The sequence below is a fragment of the Nycticebus coucang genome, chromosome 4, assembly GCF_027406575.1.
Source record: "Nycticebus coucang isolate mNycCou1 chromosome 4, mNycCou1.pri, whole genome shotgun sequence".
NCBI lineage: Eukaryota > Metazoa > Chordata > Mammalia > Primates > Lorisidae > Nycticebus > Nycticebus coucang.
The window spans coordinates 116,350,572-116,372,673 of NC_069783.1; the positions used below are offsets into that span (position 1 = coordinate 116,350,572).

The 22,102-nt window shown below is 44.3% G+C and overlaps 1 protein-coding gene across 1 annotated transcript in view; it reads right to left on the bottom strand.

Annotated features, from left to right (window-relative positions):
- NAA25 (N-alpha-acetyltransferase 25, NatB auxiliary subunit) overlaps nucleotides 1-9,383 on the bottom strand; it is an 86,295-nt gene extending 76,912 nt beyond the window's left edge. Inside the window, exon 1 of the mRNA XM_053590247.1 lies at nucleotides 9,275-9,383. Within this exon, the coding sequence (XP_053446222.1) occupies nucleotides 9,275-9,332 (58 nt within the window). The 5' untranslated portion in view covers nucleotides 9,333-9,383. The remainder of the gene's footprint in view (nucleotides 1-9,274) is intronic.
- Nucleotides 9,384-22,102: the final 12,719 nt, after the last annotated feature.

Here is a 22,102-nt window from a genome sequence, read left to right on the forward strand (position 1 = left end):
GGAAACTGGAGTCATTCCCTTAACAAAAGGAGTCAGCCAAAATCAGCCATCTGCAAATCAAGCAGAATAAACAATAACAGAGACTAGTGGGCGGCTCCTGTGACTCAACGGAGTAGGGAGCTGACCCCATACGCAGGAGGTGGCGGGTTCAAACCCAGCCCCAGCCAAAAACTGCAAAACAAAAATAATAATAATAATAATAAAATAAAGTAAATAAAACATGGACTGGTTAAAGCAATGTCTTGCAAAGCATGGGTGAATCCCAGTATGAAAAAAATGTTTTAGGTGATCCTAGCAGACAGCACTAGGTAACAGTGAGAAAGTTAATCTCTTTTCTAACATTTCCTTCACATTAAGGAAAATGTGTCTCTTCTCTAATACTTGCTAATGTCTTATTCTTTTTAACAGGGAAGGAACAGATTTCAGACTCAAGAGTTTCACAGTATCAGAATCTAGTTAAGACTTTAATAACATGGTTTTGTTTCCTTTGTATTTTTATAGTTTTATTTTCACAGAGCAAGTGATATAGGTTTTCCATTAATATATATTATTGTAAGGTAAATTTTAAAAAGTCAACTTATAGAAAATATTAAGTAATAGCATAAATATTACTATAATTTTGCTAAAATCATGAGATTGGTTAAAAAAAGAGAAATTTGGGGAACATTGGGTTATATAACTGGCAAGAGACTATCAAAATTTGTTGAATGAATGTACAAGCAAGTCCTAGGGTAACTCCAAAGTTCCTTTCCTTGGAGATACAGACAGCAGTGGGACCTGACACATGGAGGACTACCATCTACTCGCCCTGTAGAAGAGGTTCTAGGATTTATTTGTCCAATCATATTTAGGGATGGATCCTACACTATGAAAGGTATCAATAATCAGAGTTATAAATAAAAAGGAAAGCCTTTAAATTCCATTCTTGCAGCTGCCGTGAAGGTCTCCATAGCAGATGAAGTGATAACCTGTACTGTTTCCACTTCTACAGGAGCTTCAGAGGCTACTAAAGATACTATTCCAATGTACAAAAGCACTACATACAAGATAAATCATAATGCTACTTACTTAAAAATCCTAAAGGTTGGAGAATAGGAGCCTTGTTTTTACCATAAATACAAATTGTAAGTGAAACATTCTTTCAATCAACAACCTTTGTTAAGTACCTACTATGTGCAAGATTGGGAGGGGGGTGCATTTAAAAACGAATAATGCCTCCTAAGTGATCACCCTTGCCCTACATTTGCCCCCATTAAACTCTTTCCCACACAGTATTCAGAGCTATCTTTATAAAAACACAAGCCTGGGCGGCGCCTGTGGCTCAGTCGGTAGGACGCCGGGCCCATATACCGAGGGTGGCGGGTTCAAACCCGGCCCTGGCCAAACTACAACCAAAAAATAGCCGGGCGTTGTGGCGGGCGCCTGTAGTCCCAGCTACTCGGGAGGCTGAGGCAAGAGAATCGCTTAAGCCCAGGAGCTGGAGGCTGCTGTTAGCTGTGTGAGGCCACGGCACTCTACCGAGGGCCATAAAGTGAGACTCTGTCTCTACAAAAAAAAAAAAAAAAAAAAAACAAATAAAAACACAAGCCTGATCACTCTGTTCCTTAGTTAAATCCCTCCAGCATTCTCTATTATCTTAAAAAAAAAAAACAAAAAAAAAAAAATTTTTTTCCTATTATAGAGTCTCCCTCTATTGCCCTGGATAGAGTACATACAGAGTCTCACTCTGCCGCCCTAGGTAGAGTGCTATGGCATCACAGCTCACAGCAACCTCAAACTCTCTCTTTTTTTTTTTTTTTTTAAAGATCCTACTATTTATTTATTTTTTATTTTTTTGCAGTTTTCGGCCGGGGCCGTGTTTGAACCCACCACCTCTGGTATATGGGGCTGGCGCCTTATTCCTTTAAGCTACAGGCACTGCCCCACAACCTCAAACTCTTGGGTTCAAGTGATCCTCTTGCCTCAGCCTTCCAAGTAGGTGGGACTAACAGGTACCAGACACAATGCCTTTTTTTTTTTTTTTTTTTGAGACAGAGTCTCACTTTGTCACCCTCGTTAGAATGCCACGGGTCATAGCTCACAGCAAGCTTAAACTCTTGGGCTCAAGCGATTTCTCTTGCCTCAGCCTCCCAAGTAGCTGGGACTACAGGTGCCCGCCACAATGCCCAGCTATTTTTTAAAGATAAGGTCTCACTCTGGGTCAGGCTGGTCTCGAGCCTGTGAGGATTACAGACATGAGCCATCCCATCCTGTTCTTTCTATTTTTAGTAGAGGCAGAGTCTTGCTCCTGCTCAGGTTGGTCTCTAACTCCTGAGCTCAAGTGACCCACCTGCCTTAGCCTTCCAAAGTGCTAGGATTACAGATGGGAACCACCAGGCCCAGCCAACACAAATTTCAATATCCTTAAAGTCTGGAGGCCCCCAACTTTGTTTTTATTAGTAAGAATTGCCTTGGCTATATGGGTTTTTTTTTCTGGTTCCATACAAAACAAAGAATTATTTTGTCAAAATCTTAAAAAAGTATGATGCTGGTATTTTAATGGGAATTGAGCTGAATCTGTAGATTGCTTTGAGAAGTATAGACATTTTAACAATGTTGATTCTACACTGAGGGAAGGAATCTCTATTCAATAAATGGTGCTGAGAGCACTGGATAACCACCTGTAAAAGACTGAAACTGGACCTGCATATTTCTCCACTCACTAAAATTGATTCAAAGGCTGGGAGTGGTAGCTCCCACCTGTAATCCTAGCATTCTGGGAGGCGGAGGCAGGTGAACTGCCTGAGCTCATGACTTTAAGACCAGCCTGAGCCTGAATGAGACCTCGTCTCTAAAAAATAGCCAGGTGTTGTGGTTGGCGCCTGCAGAACCACCTACTTGGGAGGCTCAGGCAAGAGAATCACTTAAGCCCAAGAGTTTGAAGTTGCTATGAGCTACCACAGCACTCTACCAAGGGCAACAAAGTGAGACTCTGTTCCCAAAAATAAATAAATAAGTAAATAAAATTGATTCAAGAGAGATAAAAGATCTAAATCTAAGGCATGAAATAATACAAAATCCTAGAAGAAACTGTGGGGAAGACACTTGAAGCTATCAGCCTGGGGAAAGACTTTATGAAGAAGACTTCAGTGGCAATTGCAACAACAACAAAAATAAACAAATGGGACTTAATTAAATTGAATAGCTTCTGTACAGCTAAGGAGACAATAAAGCAAATCGACAAACTTAAGAATGGGAAAAGATATTTGCATACAATGAATTGGACAAAAGCTTGATAACTAGGATCTACAAAGAACTCAAATTTAATCAACATAAAAGACCCAAAAACAACAAAAAAAAATAATAAAATAAAAATAAAAAGGGGCAACGCCTATGGCTCAAAGGGGTAGGGCACTGGCCCTATATGCTGAAGGTGGCGGGTTCAAACCCAGTCCCGGCCAAAAACTGCAAAAAAAAAAAAATAATAAGTAATAATAATAATAATAAAATAAAAACCCCAACAATCCCTAATATCAATGGGCAAGAGAGATGAATAGAACCTTCTCTAAAGATAAGCACATCGGGCAGTGCCTGTGGCTCAGTGGGTTGGGCCCCGGCCCCCTATACCAAAGGTGGCGGGTTCAAACCCTGCCCGGCCAAACTGCAACAACAAAAAAAAATAGCCACGCATTGTGGTGGGTGCCTACAGTCACAGCTACTTGGGAGGCGGAGGCAGGAGAATCGCTTGAGCCCAGGAGTTGGAGGTTGCTATGACCTGTGACGCCACAGCACTCTACCCAGGGCAACAGCTTGAGGCTCTGTCTCAAAAAAAATAAATAAATAAATAAAATAAAATTGGGCAGTTCCTCTGGCTCAGTGGGTAGGGCGCCGGCCCCATATACAGAGGGTGGCGGGTTCAAACCCGGCCCCAGCCAAACTGCAGCAAAAAATAGCCCAGCACTGTGGCGGGCACCTATAGTCCCAGCTACATTGAGGCTGAGGCAAGAGAATCACCTAAGCCCAGGAGTTGGAAGTTGCTTGAGCTGTGACACCATGGCACTCTACCTAGGGTTATAAAGTGAGACTGTCTCTAAATAAAAATTTAAAAATTAAATAAATAAAAGTATTAGTCTCAGCTGAGCACAGTGTCTCATAACTATAATCTCAATATTTTGAGAGGCTTGAGGCAGGAGTATCACTTGAGCCCAGGAGTTCTACACTAGCCCGGGCAATAGAGAAACTCTGTCACAACAGAAAAATTAAAAAAAAATTAGCTAGGAGGCGGTGACTATGGCTCAAAGGAGTAGGGTGCTGGCCCCATATGCCAGAGGTGGCGGGTTCAAACCCAGCCCTGGCCAAAAACTGCAAAAAAAAAAAAAAAATTAGCTAGGCATGGTGGTGCTTGCCTGTCTGTAGACCCAGATACTGGGGAGGCTGAGTCAAGGAGATAGTTTCAGGCCAGGGGTTTGTGATTGCAGTAAGCTGTGATGACACCACTGTGCTATAGCCTGGACAACAAAGCAAGACCCTGTCTCTCTCTCTCTCTCTCTCTCATACACACACAAAAGAAAAAAAAAAGATGGAGGGCGGCACCTGTGGCTCAGTCGGTAAGGCTCCAGCCCCATATACCGAGGGTGGCGGGTTCAAACCCGACCCTGGCTGAACTGCAACCAAAAAATAGCCGGGCATTGTGGCGGGCGCCTGTAGTCCCAGCTACTCGGGAGGCTGAGGCAGGAGAATCGCTGAAGCCCAGGAGTTGAAGGTTGCTGTGAGCTGTTTGATGCCACGGCACTCTACTGAGGGCTATAAAGTGAGACTCGGTCTCTACAAAAAAAAAAAAAAAAAGAAAAGAAAAAAAGATGGAAAAAAAGTTAAAAGTCTAGTTCAGGGCTTTCCTTTTTATTTTTATTTTTTTGAGGCTTAGTTTCACTCTGATGCCCTGGGTAAAGTGTCATGCATCATAGCTCACAGCAACCTCAAACTTTTGGGCTCAAGAGTTCCTCTTGCTTCAGCCTCCCAGGTTGCTGGGACTACAGGCACCTGCCACAACTCCTGAGCTCAAGCCATCCACCTCTCAGCCTCCCAGAATGCTAGGATTATGGGTGTGAGCCACCCTGCCCAGCAGTCAAGGCTTTTTAAATTGTCATTATTTTCAGAAGAGAAGGTAAGAGATTGTGCAAGTGACTTTTCTACAGAAAGGCAAGACAGTCTTCAGTCAGGGACATCCTGTCACTCCCGGGGTAAAACAGGACAAGACTCACAGAGCTAACACCGCCCAAAAGGAGGTCAGAATGAACACCAGCGCTTATTGGAGATCTCAGTTTTTATTAACAAACTATAGCAGAATAATTACTGAGCTGATGTTTGGTGAGGCACCCAAGGGAAATGTCCTAACTCACCAAAGAAGCAACTGCCACTGGGGAGACATAACTGGGAGATAGGCTAAACCTGATCCAAGTTAGTGCAAGACTGCAGGTTAATAAGGCAAAGTAGGGCAGCGCCTGTGGCTCAAGGAGTAGGGCGCTGGTCCCACATGCCGGAGGTGGCGGGTTCAAACCCAGCCCCGGCCAAAAACCACAAAAAATAAATAATAAATAAAATAAGGCAAAGTAGAAGAAAGGATCTATGCTTGTGTGTCTGTATCTATTCTAAACATTATGGAAACATTTTTTCTACTTTGAATACTTCTCTAGTTCTATTTTGCAATTTGCTGACCTAGTAATTCCCATGTCCTATACAAAGTTATCAAGTGCCATATCCATCACTTCCACTTCTAATTATTTAAACAGAATCAAATATTTATTATCTCTCTCCATCCCTCTCCTTCTTTACTTCATGATCTCTAAAAACTTTTTGGTAGGTGAGATCTTACTGCGTTGCCCAGGCTGATCGAAAGCAATCCTCCCACCTCAGCTTTCTGAGTAGCACATGCCACAGGCACATGCCACCACACTCAACTTAAAAACTTTTTTTTGAGACAGAGTCTTACTATGTTGCCCTTCATAGAATGCTGTAATGTCACTGATCACAGCAACCTCTTAACTCTTGGGCTTAAGCGATTCTGTTGCCTCAGCCTTCCTAGTAGCTGGGACTACTCCTGCCATAACGCCGGCTATTTTATTTGTTGTAGTTGTCATTGTTGTTTACTTAGCCCGGGCTGGGTTCAAACCTGCCAGCCTCGGTATCGTGGCCAGCGCCTTACCCACTGAGCTACAGATGCCACCACAACTTAAAAACATTTTAAAATTAGTAATAATGGTGGAAGAAAGCATGGGAGCTCAACCAGTCGCATAAGAGTACAAACTCTGGGGCGGCGCCTGTGGCTCAGTGAGTAGGGCGCCGGCCCCATATGCCGAGGGTGGCGGGTTCAAACCCAGCCCCGGCCAAACTGCAACAAAAAATAGCCAGGCGTTGTGGCAGGCGCCTGTAGTCCCAGCTGCTCGGGAGGCTGAGGCAAGAGAATCGCTTAAGCCCAGGAGTTAGAGGTTGCTGTGAGCCGTGTGACGCCACGGCACTCTACCCGAGGGTGGTACAGTGAGACTCTGTCTCTACAAAAAAAAAAAAAAAAAGAGTACAAACTCTGTGGAGAACTATGTAGTAAAAAAGGAGTTTATTCACTCTTTGCAAAAGGAGAAAGTATAATAAATAAAGTCATAGGTAAAGGTCTTCAAAAACTAAAAATGTAATATCTAAACTTACCAATTTATAATGAGTAATGCAAGATGCACTGAGAAGATGTTTCAACTAATCAAATTTATACACAAAAAAGCTATTCCAACCCTACACACAATCAGAATTTCAACCACTATTATCTCAATTCACCACAATTTCTCAGTGAATCATTTTATAGTCCCGTTCACGTCTACCTTCAACGACATGCAACAAGAGATGAGGTCTCAGGGAAGATTCCCAACAAACAGATGTAAAATCCTGAAAGCTTGGCAGTCTGTACAAATACTAAAGTATGAAAACAGTGATGCTGATGAATGTGAATTTGGTGAAGGGCTAGGTTCTCCAGTCAGAACTCCTGTTTTAGAATCCCATCTCTACAACTTACTAGCACATAACCCTGAGCAACTTAATCTCTCTGGCCTTCAGTTTCCTATGATCACAAGAATCTTAACTACCTAACAGCCCACAAGTAAGCACTAATTAATGCTGACAGATGCTGAACGTTTGTCTGGTAGGCAAGCACCATCATGGATGAGCCTGTTCACTTGTCAGCTAGTAACTGCCTGAATTTAAGAAACAAAAGTTGTTTAGGGATACATAGGGATATATAAACAATAAAAGTCTGGAGTTCATAAGTCAAAGGTGCTAAATTCAAGGACAGTCTCTCCCTATTCTTGCCAGTTAAAACTAATCGCCTTAGAATTCCTAAATTAAGACTCTAATCCTCTTTCCATGTAGCTATAACAAAAGCTACATAATTCTGGCTTCAGTTTTGAGAACATAATAAGTTAATGTACCTGTCTTAATGCATCCTGCTATTTAGGGATGTGAAATGCACATGGGTGTTTCTTTTTGGATAGTCAAAACACTACTCATTCTAAATGACTACGGGACCAAATGAATTCTCTTTGGTCTTCAAGAACAATTTCAAAACTCCATTATTCTTGAAAGCAAGTCTTTTTAGTAAAAAAATCTGCAGGTAGCTGCTACCTAAGCTGAAATGAGCCGCAAGCTGTGAACCCTGGCTTCCATTCCTTCTACTAACCACTTTGTACATATCATCTCTGCTCTCTGAAAATACATACTGGAAGACAAAGGCATGAGACCATCAGCCCAAAGGAAATGGAAAGTACTTTTTCTGCCACTCACAACCTGCATGACCTTAAGCAACTCAGTGTCTTCGGGTCAAAATGAGGTGGTTTCTAGCACAATAGTCAAAGAGAATGAGCTTGGAACAATCCACTGGAGTTCAAATCCTAACTCCAAGAAATATTAGCTGGGTGGCCTTAACTACACATCAATAAAGCCCCATTTTATTCATCTAGGGGGAAGGAAGGGCACTGGAAGGCTGGAAAAAACAGTAACCACCTCATAAGAATGTGTGAAAATTAAATGATAGAGCCTATATTTTTAGGCCAAAAACAATGACTGACATTTTTAGTGGTGTATACACTTTACCTATTATTATTACCCATCTCATAGTGTTGTTGCTGCTAAAGTCAGATGAGATGTGAGAATAACACATCATACAAATTATGAAATAAAAGCAGGACCCATTGTGCCAGAAACATAAAGTTAACACCTCCCCCACCAAAAAACTAAACTACTCCAGTCATGAGGAGAAAGAGGCTTCCCTTTACTATCGTCCACACCATATACCTGAGGTCTACGTTTGCAAAAACCACTGACCTTGAAGCTTTCTCACCATTAACTGAGATAGATCAAGACCATACATCTAAGAAAGGAAATGCAAAAGTCTACTGTGCAATTACAGAACATCTCGGTTATTGCGGAAAAAAAAAAGTTTCTTCCAAACTCAAATCTGTGGCTTTTCACTACCACAATAGCAGGATGACATCAAGGTCTTAAAGACTACAGGTTGAAGTAAGAGGTGTCGGGAAGCACCCGAAAAGAAAGCTGCAGAGAAAACCACAGAGAAACTGCAGAAAAGAAAAGCCTTCCAGCAGCCACGCATGTCCTTCTGATATGAGCTGTAAGTCTCTTCACTGCTATTTTGGACCCAAGACCCCCTCCCCCCGCCTCCCGCGCTGCCCAAAGCAGCTGTTTGTCCGCCAAACAGCTCTGGAGTGGGAGTCAGGGAATCCCGGGCCTGCTCCTGACTCAACATGGGTGACCTTCCATCAGCCCCTTCCCCTTTCTGGACCTCGGTTTCTCCACGTTCACCAAAGCCTGCCTAGTCAGACAACCCCCCTAGGCCCAATTCCCATAATTAAAAACTCCTGGGTGGGGAATTTCCTCTCAAGTAGCGTGTGCCGTAGCCGGCTTCCACCCGTGGGAAGATACCCAGTCTCCCATGGTGTGGCCCTATCAACGCAGGCCTGTGGACAACACAAGTGTCTGGGCGAGGATGCGTACAACCGGGCCTGCCAATCGGGCCAGCTCAACCGACCTGCCGCTTCCCCGACTGCGCCGCTACCACCTCAGGAAGGCAGGGCCGGCGCCTACGCGAGGCCCGCGGCTGCGGCCTAGTGGCCCGCGCGGCCCGCCCCCAGGGCCTGCCTGTTTTGCGCGCGGGCTCTCAGCATCCCACCTGGGCCTTTGCCCCGGCCTCCGCAGCCCTCAGCGCCTCGGACTGACAACTGGGCTAGCCTCAGGCACTCACCGTAAATGGGCCGGAGGCGCCTGTCGTTAGGGTCCTGCACATGGCCCCGCGTCGCCATGATGACAAGCGCAGAACGGCACTGCGCACGCGCAGGACAGGCACCCGGGAAGGGGCTGTTAAAGGGCCAGCGTCGATCTCGCTTGGTCTATCGCGATAGTCGCAGGCCTGCAAATGAATGCGCCTGCGCAGAAAGGGGAGCCTTACCCACCCCAGTTGCCGCTTCAATAGATAGTGTTGTGTTTCATAGACGTAGTCATACTGGCAGGTGCTGGTATGGAAATCCCTTCCGAATCACCTACTGGGAAGTGAGAGAAGAGGAGAAAGCTCGCGGTCAAAGTTAGGGCTTGGCTGCTCTTGTTTATCCTATTTGTCCTCTGTCCTGAAAAACCAGTTAGACTTGACTATGATTAATTGTTGAGGAAACAGGAATTCTTCGGAGAGAGTGACCCAAGGAAAAGTAGGGATAAAAATCTGCCCCAAAAGTTCGAGGACCTTCCACCCCTCTCCTTGGGACTCAGCCAACTAAGAAGCCTCCTAGATGAATTCAGTATTCACTATTAAGCCCTAGATGGTGTGTTGCATGGTTTTTTAATTGAATATTTAATATTCATAACAGCCATTGTATCTCCCTGGGTGGAGGGCTGGGGGGAGATGCTATAATTACCTTCGATTTTTCAGGTAGATGTAGTCACACAACACTTAGTTAATGAGTGTTTATTTGGCATGCTCTGGAGGATACATCAATAAAATAAAAAAAAGCCTTAATGGAGTTTTATTTATGGTGGGGGAAACCACAAATAAGTAAAATAGATAGTATATTAGATGGTGATAAATACTGCTGAGAAAAATCAAGCAAAGACTTGTGGGAGTAGGGATTGAGAGATGGAGATAATTTTAAATAGTGTGGTCAGAGAAAGCCTATCTGAGAAAGTTGTCAAAGACTTAAAGGAAGTGGGAGATGTATTAAGGCTCAGTAGGGTCATGACCTAAGGCCACTTAATCACTGTGATTCAAACCCTGTTTTTTCTGAGTATAGTTATCCCCTCCATTGCATAGTCTCAGGCCCAAACCAGTGTCATGGATCTCAGCTTTAACCAGCTACAGTTGATCCCTACTGATGTTCCCTCCTCTCTTTCTGGGCCTTTTGGTACCTGTCAAAAATGATTCTCCAACTTTAGTGGACACCTGAATCACCTGGGGAATTTGATAACCACAAGTTTCCTAGAGTTCTACTCCCAAAAATTATGATTCAATCTAGCAAGCATTCTTTGAGAAATACCAGTTAGGGGATCTAGATCAAAAGTCTTCTTTGGCTGGGCAAGTGGCTTAGGCCTGTAATCCTAACACTTGAGAGGCCCAGGAAGAAGGATCCTTTGACCTCAGGAGTCCAAGACCAGCCTGAGTAAGAGCAAGACACCATCTCAACTAAAAATAGAAAAAATTAACCAGATAGTATAACAGGCACCTGTAGTCCCAGGTGCTCAATAGGCTGAGGCAGAAGGATCACCTGAACCCATGAGTTTAAGGTTGCTAGGCTAATGTGTTGGCATTTAACTCTGATAACAGAGTAAGACTCTGTCACAAAAAAAAGAAAACAAGTTTTCAGAAACCATGAGAAGAACAAGTTAGCAATTGCTATTAAAATTTTAAATATACAAATAGCCGGGCATTGTGGCGGGTGCCTGTAGTCCCAGCTACTCGGGAGGCTGAGGCAGGAGAATCGCCTGAGCCCAGGAGTTGGAGGTTGCTGTGAGCCGTGTGACGCCACGGCACTCTACCGAGGGCAATAAAGTGAAACTCTTGTCTCTACAAAAAAAAAAAAAAAAATTTAAATATACAGGCCGGGTGCAGTGGCTCATGTCTGTAATCCTAGGATTCTGGGAGGCCGAAGCGGGTGGATTGCTTGAGCTCACAGGTTCGAGACCAGGCTGAGCCAGAGCAAGACCTTGTCTCTAAAAATAGGTGGGTGGCTTGGCGCCCATAGCACAGTGTTTACAGTACCAACAACATACACTGAGGGTGGTGGGCTCAAACCAGCCTGGGCTTGCCAAGCAACAATGACAACTGCAACAACAACAGAAAAATAGCCGGGTGTTGTGGCGGGTGCCTGTGGTTCCAGCTACTTAGGAAGCTGAGGCAAGAGAATCACTTGGGCTCAAGAGTTTGAGGTTGCTGTGAGCTGCGGCATCACGGCACTCTACCGAGGTGGGACTCTGTCTCAATAAATAAATACATAAATAAAAGTAAAAATAGGCAGGCATTGTGGCAGGCGCCTGTACTCCCAGCTACTTGGGAGGCTGAGGCAAGTGAATCGCTTGAGCCCAAGAGTTTGAGGTTGCTGTGAGCTATGACACCAAGGCACATTACTGAGGGTGACAAAGTGTGACTCTGTCGCAAAAAAATTTTGTTTTTTAAATATACATACCTAGGAAAAAAACTGTAACGAAGATAGTAACTACTATGTTCAGAAACTGTGCTAGGTTCTTTTGAATACACAATCTCGTGGATTGCCTGAGATCACAGTTTCCAGACCAGCCTGAGCAGAGTGTGAGATAGCTGGGTGTTGTGATGGGTGCCGATAGTCACTACTAGGGAGGCTGAGGCAAGAGAATCGCTTGAGCCCAAGAGTTTCAGGTTGCTGTAAGCTATGACACCACAGCACTCTACCAAGGGCAACATATTGAGACTCTGACTAAAAAAAAAAAAAGTCATTTCATTCTGAGGAACTAGTAGAATGGGTACTCTTGTGATCTTTTTTATTTTTTTGTGGTCATCATTTTAAAAAGAGAATTTTGAATAAGACTATATGCTGGGGAAAAGAATCCCTATTCAATAAATGGTGTTGGGGGTGGCGCCTGTGGCTCAGTTGGTAAGGCGCAGGCCCCATATACTGAGGGTGGCGGGTTCAAACCTGGCCCCAGCCAAACTGCAACCAAAAAATAGCCGGACATTGTGGCGGGTGCCTGTAGTCCCAGCTGCTTGGGAGGCTGAGGCAAGAGAATCGCTTAAGCCCAGGAGTTGGAGGTTGCTGTGAGCTGTGTGAGGCCACGGCACTCTACAGAGGGCCATAAAGTGAGACTCTGTCTCTACAAAAAATAAATAAATAAATAAATAAATAAATAAATAAAAATAAATGGTGTTGGCTGGGCAGCACCTGTGGCTCAGTGAGTAGGGCACCGGACCCATATACCAAGGGTGGTGGGTTCGAACCCAGCACCAGCCAAACTGCAACAAAAAATAGCTCAGCATTGTGGCGGGCACCTGTAGTCCCAGCTACTTGGGAGGCTGAGGCAAGAGAATTGCCTAAGCCTAAGAACTGGAGGTTGCTGTGGGCTGTGACACCATAAGACTCTACTGAGGGCGACAAATTGAGACTGTCTCTTAAAAACAAAAAAACAAACACGGTGTTGGGAGAGCTAGATAACCACATATAAAAGACTAAAACTAGACCCATACCTTTCACCACTTACAAACATTGACTTAAGTTGGATAAAAGATTTTTTTTTTGAGACAGAGTCTCACTTTATCACTCTTGTTAGAGTGCCATGGCGTCACAGCTCACAGCAACCTCCAACTGGCTTAGGCAATTCTCTTGCCTCAGCCTCCCAAGTAGCTGGGACCACAGGTGCCGCCCTGGATAAAAGATTTAAATCTAAAGCACAAAACAATAAAAATCCTAGAAGAAACTGTGGGGAAAACACTTGAAGATATGGCGTGGAGAAAAATTTTATGAAGAAGACTTCAGTGGCAATTTCAACAAGAACAAAAATAAAACAAATTTTAATTAAACTGAAAATCTTCTGTATAGCTAAGAAACAACCCCAAAGCAAACAGACAACCTTCAGAATCGGAAAAGATATTTGCATATTATTAATTGGACAAAACCTTGATAACTAGGATCCATAGAGAACTCAAATTAATCAACATAAAAAGACCAAATAATCCCATATATCACTGGGCAAGAGATAACAAACATATAAAAAAAAATGCTCATCATCCTTAAACATCAGAGAAATCCAAATCAAAACCACCCAGAGAGATCAACTAACCCCAGTGAGAATGGTCCACATCACAAAGTCTCAAAGCTGCAAATGCTGACGTGCATGTAGAGAAAAGGGAACACTTTTACACTGCTGGTGGGACTGCCAACTAGTGCAACCTTTTTGGAAGAAAGTATAAAGAATCCTCAAAGAACTCAAACTAGACCTCCCATTTGATCCTGCAATCCCATTACTAGGCATCTACCTAGAAGAAAAAAAATCATTTTATTATAAGGGCATTTGCACTAGACCGTTTATTGTAACTCAATTTGCAATTGCCAAAATGTGGAAACAACATAAATGCCCACCAATCCAGGAATGGATTAACAAGCTGTGGTATACATATACCATGGAATACTATTCTTCAGCCACTAGAAAAGAAGGAGACGTTACATCTTTTGTATTAACCTGGATTGGAGTGGAACACATCCTTCTTAGTAAAGCATCACAAGAACGGAGAAGCAAGACTCCAATATGAAGGCAGTAGATGATCTAATATAAGGTGGGGGTAAGGGAATGAGGGAGCAGGGAGAGGAGAGGAGGGAAGGGGATGGGGGAAGTCGTGATGTATGGCATACTTCTTGGGGGGTACACAATAAGAGGAACTGTACCTAACAAATGCAATCAGTGTAACCTAACTCTGTACCCTCAATGAATCCCAGACAATTAAAAAAAAGTGTTTTTGGCTCAGTGCCCGTAGCTCAGAGGTTAGAGTGCCAGTCATATACACCAGGGCTGGTGGGTTTGAACCCAGCCTGGGCCTGCTAAACAACAGTGACAATTACAACAACAAAAAAATAGCCAGGCATTGTGGGGGGCCCCTATAGTACCGCTACTTGGGAGGCAGAGGTAAGAGAATCATTTAAGCCCAAGACTTTGAGGTTGCTATGAGCTATGATGCCACAGCACTCTACCAAGGGCACTATAGTGAGACTCTGTCTCAAAAAAAAAAAATTTTTTTTTTCAAACTGAAAAATATAAAATGAGAATTTTGAAACATACAGATGTTAGGTCATTTTGTCAAGATCACAGAGTAATCTCTGGGGAAATTTTTGGTGATAGGACTCTCAAATCCACACTGGTAGTGACTACACCAAACTATTACCTGTGGTTACCTCTTAAGAAGGCAAATGTCGGGCGGCACCTGTGGCTCAGTGAATGAGCACCAGCCCCATATACTGAGCGTGGTGGGTTCGAACCTGGCCCTGGCCAAAACTGCAACAACAAAAAATAGCTGGGCGTTGTGGTGGGCGCCTGTAGTCCCAGCTACTTGGGAGGCTGAGGCAAAAGAATCACCTAAGCCCGGGCGGCGCCTGTGGCTCAGTCGGTAAGGCGCTGGCCCCATATACCGAGGGTGGCAGGTTCAAACCCGGCCTCGGCTGAACTGCAACCAAAAAATAGCCGGGCGTTGTGGCAGGCGCCTGTAGTCCCGGCTACTCGGGAGGCTGAGGTGGGAGAATCGCTTGAGCCCAGGAGTTGGAGGTTGCTGTGAGCTGTGTGATGCCACAGCACTCTACCGAGGGCCATAAAGTGAGACTCTGTCTCTACAAAAAAAAAAAAAAGAATCACCTAAGCTCAAGAGCTAGAGATTGCTATGAGCTGTGACGCCACTGCACTCTACTGAGGGTGACAAAGTGACACTGTCTCTAAAAAAAAAAGAAGAAGAAGGCAAATGTCTTTTTATTTTATACACATCTGTACTGTCTGGTTTCTTTACATCATCACATTTTTAAAATGTATGTTTACAAAAATGGTGCATAAAAAAATGTGAGCATGTCAAGCCATTTGACCTAGTAATTTATTCCAAAAAGATCACCAACAGAGTGCAGAAAAATATAAAATGAAGGTTGTTTCCTAAAAGTCCTAAGGTGCTAACTGCCCATCCATAGGCACTGGTGAAATAATTATGATATACCATAAAATGGAAAAAATGCAGCCGTTAAAATTAAAGATGTAAAGAATCATGTATAGGGCATCACCTGTGGCTCAGTGAGTAGGGTGCTGGCCCCATATACTGAGGATGGCAGGTTCGAACCCCACCCCGGCCAAACTGCAACAAAAAAATAGCAGCTTCAACAAAAACAAGACCCTATCTCTACTAAAAATAGCCAGGTGTAGTGGGGTACACCTGTAGCCCCAGCTACTTGGGAGGCTAAGGCAAGAGGATTCCTCAAGCCTAAGACTTTGAGGTTGCTGTGAGCTACGACGCCATGGCATTCTACTATCTGCAAACAAATCAAACAAAAACCCATACATATAAAACCCAAACTAAGGGCAGCGCCTGTGGCTCAGTGGGTAGGGTGTCGGCCCTATATACTGAGAGTGACAGGTTCAAACCCGGCCCCGGCCAAACTGCAACAAAAAAATAGCCGGGCATTTTGGCAGGCGCCCGTAGTCCCAGCGATTCAGGAGGCTGAGGCAAAAGAATTGCCTAAGCCAAAGAGCTGGAGGTTGCTGTGAGCTGTGACGACACAGTACTCTACCAAGGGCAACAAAGTGAGACTCTGTCTCTAAAAAAAAAAAAAGGAATCATTTATAGATATGGTAAGATACCCATGACATACTGAATTCATAAATCAGGTCACAGGAGAATGTGTATGGCATGATAAATAATGTTGATGGTTAACTGTCTGGATAACAGAGATAAACAGGTATCAGGTAGGTATCTACAGAGGTGTTTAAAAGAACAAAAATGTTGGTTCAGTGCCCATAGTTCAGTGAGTAGGGTGCTGGCCACATACACCAAGCCTGCACAAGCCTGCTAAACAACAATTGCAACCCAAATTTAGCCAGGCGTCATGGCAGGCACCTGTAGTCCCAGCTACTTGGGAAGCTGAGGCAAAAGAATCGCTTAAGTCCAAGAGTTTGAGGTTGCTGTGAGCTGTGACTCCATAGTACTCTACCAAGTGTGACATAGTGAGACTCTGTCTCAAAAAAAAAAAGGAGAGGTGGTGGCCTGTGGCTCAGTGGGTAGGGCACCGGCCCCATATATCGAAGGTGGCAGGTTCAAACCCGGCCCCGGCTAAATTGCAACAACAAAAAAAATAGCTGGGCATTGTGGCAGGCGCCTGTAGTCCCAGCTACTCAGGAGGCTGAGGCAAGAGAATCGCCTAAGCCCACGAGTTGGAGGTTGCTGTGAGCTGTGTGATGCCACGGCACTGTACCCAAGGCAAGTCTCCACAAAAACAAAAGAAAACTTCCCCATAGATCGATGATGAAATTTATTTATTTATTATTATTATTATTCTTTTTTAGAGATAGAGTCTCACTTTGTTGCCCTCGGTAGAATGCCGTGGCCTCACAGCAACCTCCAGCTCTTGGGCTTAGGCGATTCTCTTGCCTCAGGCTCCTGATTAGCTGGGACAACAGGTGCCCACCACAATGCCCGGCTATCTTTTGTTGCAGTTTGGCCAGGGTCAGGTTTGAACCAGCCACCCCCAGTATACGGGGCCGGTGCCCTACTCACTGAGCCTCAGGTGCCGCCTTATTTATTTATTTATTTATTTATTTTGAGACAGAGCCTCAAGCTGTCATCCTGGATAGAGTGCTATGCTATGGCATCATAGCTCACAGCAACCTCAAACTCCTGGGCTTAAGTGATTCTCTTGCCTCAGCCTTCCAAGCAGCTGGGACTACAGGCACATGCCACAATGCCCAGCTATTTTTTGGTTGCAGCTGTTACTGTTGTTTGGCAGGCTCGGGCTGAGTCCGAACCTACCAGCTCAGGTGTATGTGGCTGGTGCCTTAGCTGCTTGAGCCACAGGCACCGAGCCTTGATGATGGAATTTAGGAGGCCTACTGAATTTTTAAAACTTTTCCTCTTTGAATTTTTGTAAAATGAAACACAACGGTATTCACTAGAAATGAGCACACGCAGATCTTTTTTCTAATACAAGTGTCCAATAGAAGAAACCACGGATCCTTGGTTGATTTTAAGACAGGAGTGAGGAATATACCAGATGAGGCTGTGGAGCATCTTGTGATGCTATAAAGTAAGAAAGTGCTCAAAAAAACAAAAGAATAGGCCAGCACGGTGGCTCATGCCTATAATCCTAGCAGTTTGAAGGGCTGAGGTGGGTGAATTGCTTGAGCCCAGGGTCCAGGGCAACAAAGTGAGACTCTGTCTCAAAAAATAAAATAAAGGTAGGGAACATGTTAAAGGGACACAGGAGCCAACCTGAAAGAGCTCTCTCTCAATGGCCAAAACTAGAACAATTTGAGCAACAAAATAAATAATTGAGTATTAGATTATAACCTAAATTATAAAATAAACATGCATGAGCCCAGGGTAATATAAATACATGATCAAATAAGTAAAGGGGCAGAGAAACAAATCTTCCTTGTAGAATTCCAAGCAATATGTATAGATATTCCCCCTGCCCTAAGCTGGAGTGTAACCTCTTCCCTCTTCCCACCCACCTCCTTAAGTATGGGCTAGAATTAGGACTGGTGTCCTAAAAGTTGAGTTTAGAAAGGAAAAAATAGGGTGGCGCCTGTGGCTCAGTGGAGTAGGGCGCTGGCCTCATATACTGGAGGTGGCAGGTTCAAACCCAGCTAAGTGATCTCAGTGAACATCACCAGTGCTAATACATGATGTGTCCTTCATATTATATGATGAAAAGGAAACTTCACCTCTGTAATATTCTTCCCCAAAACTTATAACCCCAGACAAATCCTAAGGAAGACAACAAACCCAAATTGACGTTCTACAAAATGCCTTGCCAATACTCTTCAAAACTGTCAAGGTCACGACAAATACAGAAACAATAAGAAATAGTAACAGACCAGAAGAGACAAAGGAGAAATCACAATTAAAGGTAACGTGATAACCTGGTTCAGATCATGGGACAGAAAAGGGGCATTAGTGGAAAAACAAGTAAAATTAAAATAAAATTTGAAATTTTTTTTTTTTTTTTTTTTTGTAGAGACAGAGTCTCACTGTACCGCCCTCGGTAGAGTGCCGTGGCGTCACACGGCTCACAGCAACCTCTAACTTGGGCTTACGCGATTCTCTTGCCTCAGCCTCCCGAGTAGCTGGGACTACAGGCGCCCGCCACAACGCCCGGCTATTTTTTTTGTTGTTGTTGCAGTTTGGCCGGGGCTGGCTTTGAACCCGCCACCCTCGGCATATGGGGCCGGCGCCCTACTCACTGAGCCACAGGCGCCGCCCTTTTATTTTTATTTTTATTGTAGAGACAGAGTCTCACTGTACCGCCCTCGCGTAGAGTGCCGTGGCGTCACACGGCTCACAGCAACCTCTAACTCTTGGGCTTACGCGATTCTCTTGCCTCAGCCTCCCAGAGCAGCTGGGACTACAGGCGCCCGCCACAATGCCCGGCTACTTTTTTGTTGCAGTTTGGCCGGGGCTGAGTTTGAACCCGCCACCCTCGGCATATGGGGTCTGCGCCCTACTCACTGAGCCACAGGCGCCGCCCTGAACAGTGATTTTCAACCACTGTGCCATGAGAGGATCTTTTTTTTTTTTTTTTATTGTTGGGAATTCATTGAGGGTACAAGAATTTGTTTGTTTGTTTTTTTTTAGAGAATCTTAAATGTGCTGCAAAAACTTTTAAAGATCATTAAATTATTTTCGAAAGAAGTTCAAAGCATATTAAGCATGCTCTCTTTTTTAATCAACACAATTTAAGTGTGCCGTGGAAGTTTAATTATCGGTTCAAGTGTGCCATAAGATAAAAAAGGTTGAAAACCACTGTTTTAGATATAACAAGTACTCATAAAGAAAAGCTGGAAGGGTGCATAAGCTTGATGTAACAGAAAACAGGAGAAAGGGTTAAAAACCCTGGTTTAGAGTTTAGTTAGTAAGGTTGTACCAGTATTGGTGTATTCATTTTGAAGAATGTACCATGATAATGTGAGGGTTAACATTAAGGAAAAGTGAGTGAGAGATATGTAGAAATTATCTTTACTCTCTTTTCAACTTCCCTTTAATATAAAATTATCCTAAAATAAAAGATTTATTAGAAAAAGTAGCCAGGCCGGGCACAGTGGCTCACACGTGTAATCCTAGCACTCTGGGAGGCTGAGGCCAGTGAATTGCCTGAGCTCAGGAGTTCAAGACCAGCCTGAGCTCTAAAAAATAGCTGGGCATTGTGGCTGGTGGCTGTAGTCCCAGCTACCTGGGAGGCTGAGGCAAGAGGATTGTTCGAACCCAGGAGTTTGGGGTTGCTGTGAGCTATGATGCCATAGCACACTACCCAGGGTGACAGAATGAGACTGTCTAAAAAAAAAAAAAAGTCTTGAATAAGGGAGGATGTATATTTTTCTTTTTTTTTTTTTGTAGAGACAGAGTCTCACTTTATGGCCCTCGTAGAGTGCCATGGCATCACACAGCTCTCAGCAATCTCCAACTCCTGGGCTTAAGCAATTCTCTTGCCTCAGCCTCCCAAGTAGCTGGGACTACAGGTGCCCACCACAGCACCTGGCTATTTTTTTGTTGCAGTTCGACCAGGGCCGGGTTTGAACCCGCCATCCTCGGTATATGGGGCCGGCGCCTTACCGACTGAGCCACAGGTGCCGCCCAGGAGGATGTATATTTTTCAAACCAAGTGGACTAGTAACTCTCAACTGTGTCCCTAGGCTAGCTAAAAAATAAAAGTCTGGTATCGAATTCACGTGCAGAGAGAAATTCCTATTGAGAATAGGAGTTTCCCCCACCCATCTGAAGATAGGGTCTGTGATCCTCGTGGAAAATCATTTTCCTAAGGTTGAGGAGGCTTTGAAATACCCAAGATACAGAGGTTGGGGTTAGAAGTGATTTTCTAGATCAATGGTTCTCAAAGCTTGGCCCCCAATACAGCATCAGTATCACCTGAGAACTTAGAAATGTGGATTCTTATGCATTGCCCCAGATCCACTAAATTAGAAACTCAGAGACAGGGGCCCATCAATCAGTGTTTTTTCAAATCCTCTGGTAATTGCAATTCAGGTGAAAGTTTGAGAATTAAACTTTCCTTCTTCTTCCTCCCCATTCCTCCTCCTCCCCACTTCTCCTCCACTCCCCCTTCTTTCTTTTCTTTTCTTTCTTTTTTTTTTTTTGAGGTAGGGTCTTATGCTGTGCCCAGGCTACAGTGCAGTGGCATCATCATAGCGCACTGCAACCTTAAACTCTTGGGCTCAAACAATCCCCCTGCTTTAGTACCTGGGACAAAGGGGAATATTTGTGCCACCATACCAAGCTAGATTTTCTATTTTTTTGTAGAAATGGGGTCTTGCCTTGTTCAGGCTGGCCTTGAACTCCTGGCCCTGAGCAAACCATACACCTCAGATTCCCAAAGTGCTAGGATTCACAGGCATGAGCCACCATGCCCAGCCAAGAATCAAAGCTTCTGATCTAGCTTAGAGGTGACTCATAGGCCACATCTAGCATACCACCTGTTTTTTGTGCAGTCTGTGAGCTAAGAATAGTGTTTATTTTCTTATTTTTATTTTTTTGAGACAGAGTTTTAGTCGCCCTGGGTAGAGTGTCATGGTGGCATAGTTCATAGCAACCTCAAACCCCTGGGCTAATCTGATCGTCTTGCCTCAGCCTCCTGAGTAGCTGGGACTATAGGCACCTACCACAATATACAGCTAGTTTTCTATTTTTAGTAGAGATAGGGTCTCACTCTTGCTCAGACTGGTCTCAAACGCCTAAACTCAAGCAATCCACCTGCCTTGGCCTAACAGAGTGCTAGGATTATAGGCCTGAGCCACTGCATCCAACCTATATTATTATTATTTTTTTTAGAGACAGAGTCTCACTTTATCACCCTCGGTAGAGTGCCATGACATCACAGCTCACAGCAACCTCCAACTCCTGGGTTTAGGCAATTGATTCTCTTGCCTCAGCCTCCGGAGTAGCTGGGACTACAGGCGCCTGCCACAACATCTGGCTATTTTTTTGTTGCAGTTTGCCTGGGGCTGGGCCTGAACCCAACACCCTCAGTATATGAGGCCGGTGCCCTACTCACTGAGCCACAGGCACCACCCTATTATTATTATTATTATTAATTAATTAATTTTTGAGACAGTCTCACTTTGTCACCCTCAGTAGAGTGCTCTGACATTACAGCTTACAGCAACCTCAAACTCTTGGGCTCAAGTAATTCTCTTGCCTCAGCCTCCTGAGTAGGTGGGATTACAGACACCTGCCACAACACCCAGAGATGGGGTCTCACTCCTGCTCAAGCTGGTTTCGAACCCCTGAGCTCAAGCAATCCACCTACCTCGGCCTCCCAGAGTGCTAGGAGTACAGGTGTGAGCTACCACTCCCAGCCTATTTATTTATTTAGAGACAGTCTCACTCTGTTACCCTGGGTAGAGTGTGGTGGCATTATAGCTCACAGCAACCTCAAACTCAGGCTTGAACAACTCTCTTGCTTCAACCTCCTGTGTTGGAAAGGGGCCTCTGTCTCCTCTGTGTGCACCACAATAACTATCTAGTTTTTCTATTTTTAGTAGAGATGGGGTCTCTTGCTCTTGTTCAGGCTGATCTTGAAGTCCTAAACTCAAGCAACCTACCTGCCTCAGCCTCCTAGTATGCTAGGATTACAGGTGTGAGCCACTGCAAACACCTCTTTGTAAAAAAAGTGTTTACACTTTTTTTTTTTTGTAGAGACTGAGTCTCACTTTTTTTTTTTTTTTTTTTGGTAGAGACAGAGTTTTACTTTATTGCCCTCGGTAGAGTCCCGTGGTGTCACACAGCTCACAGCAACCTCCAACTCCTGGGCTTAGGCGATTCTCCTGCCTCAGCCTCCTGAGTAGCTGGGACTACAGGCGCCCGCCACAA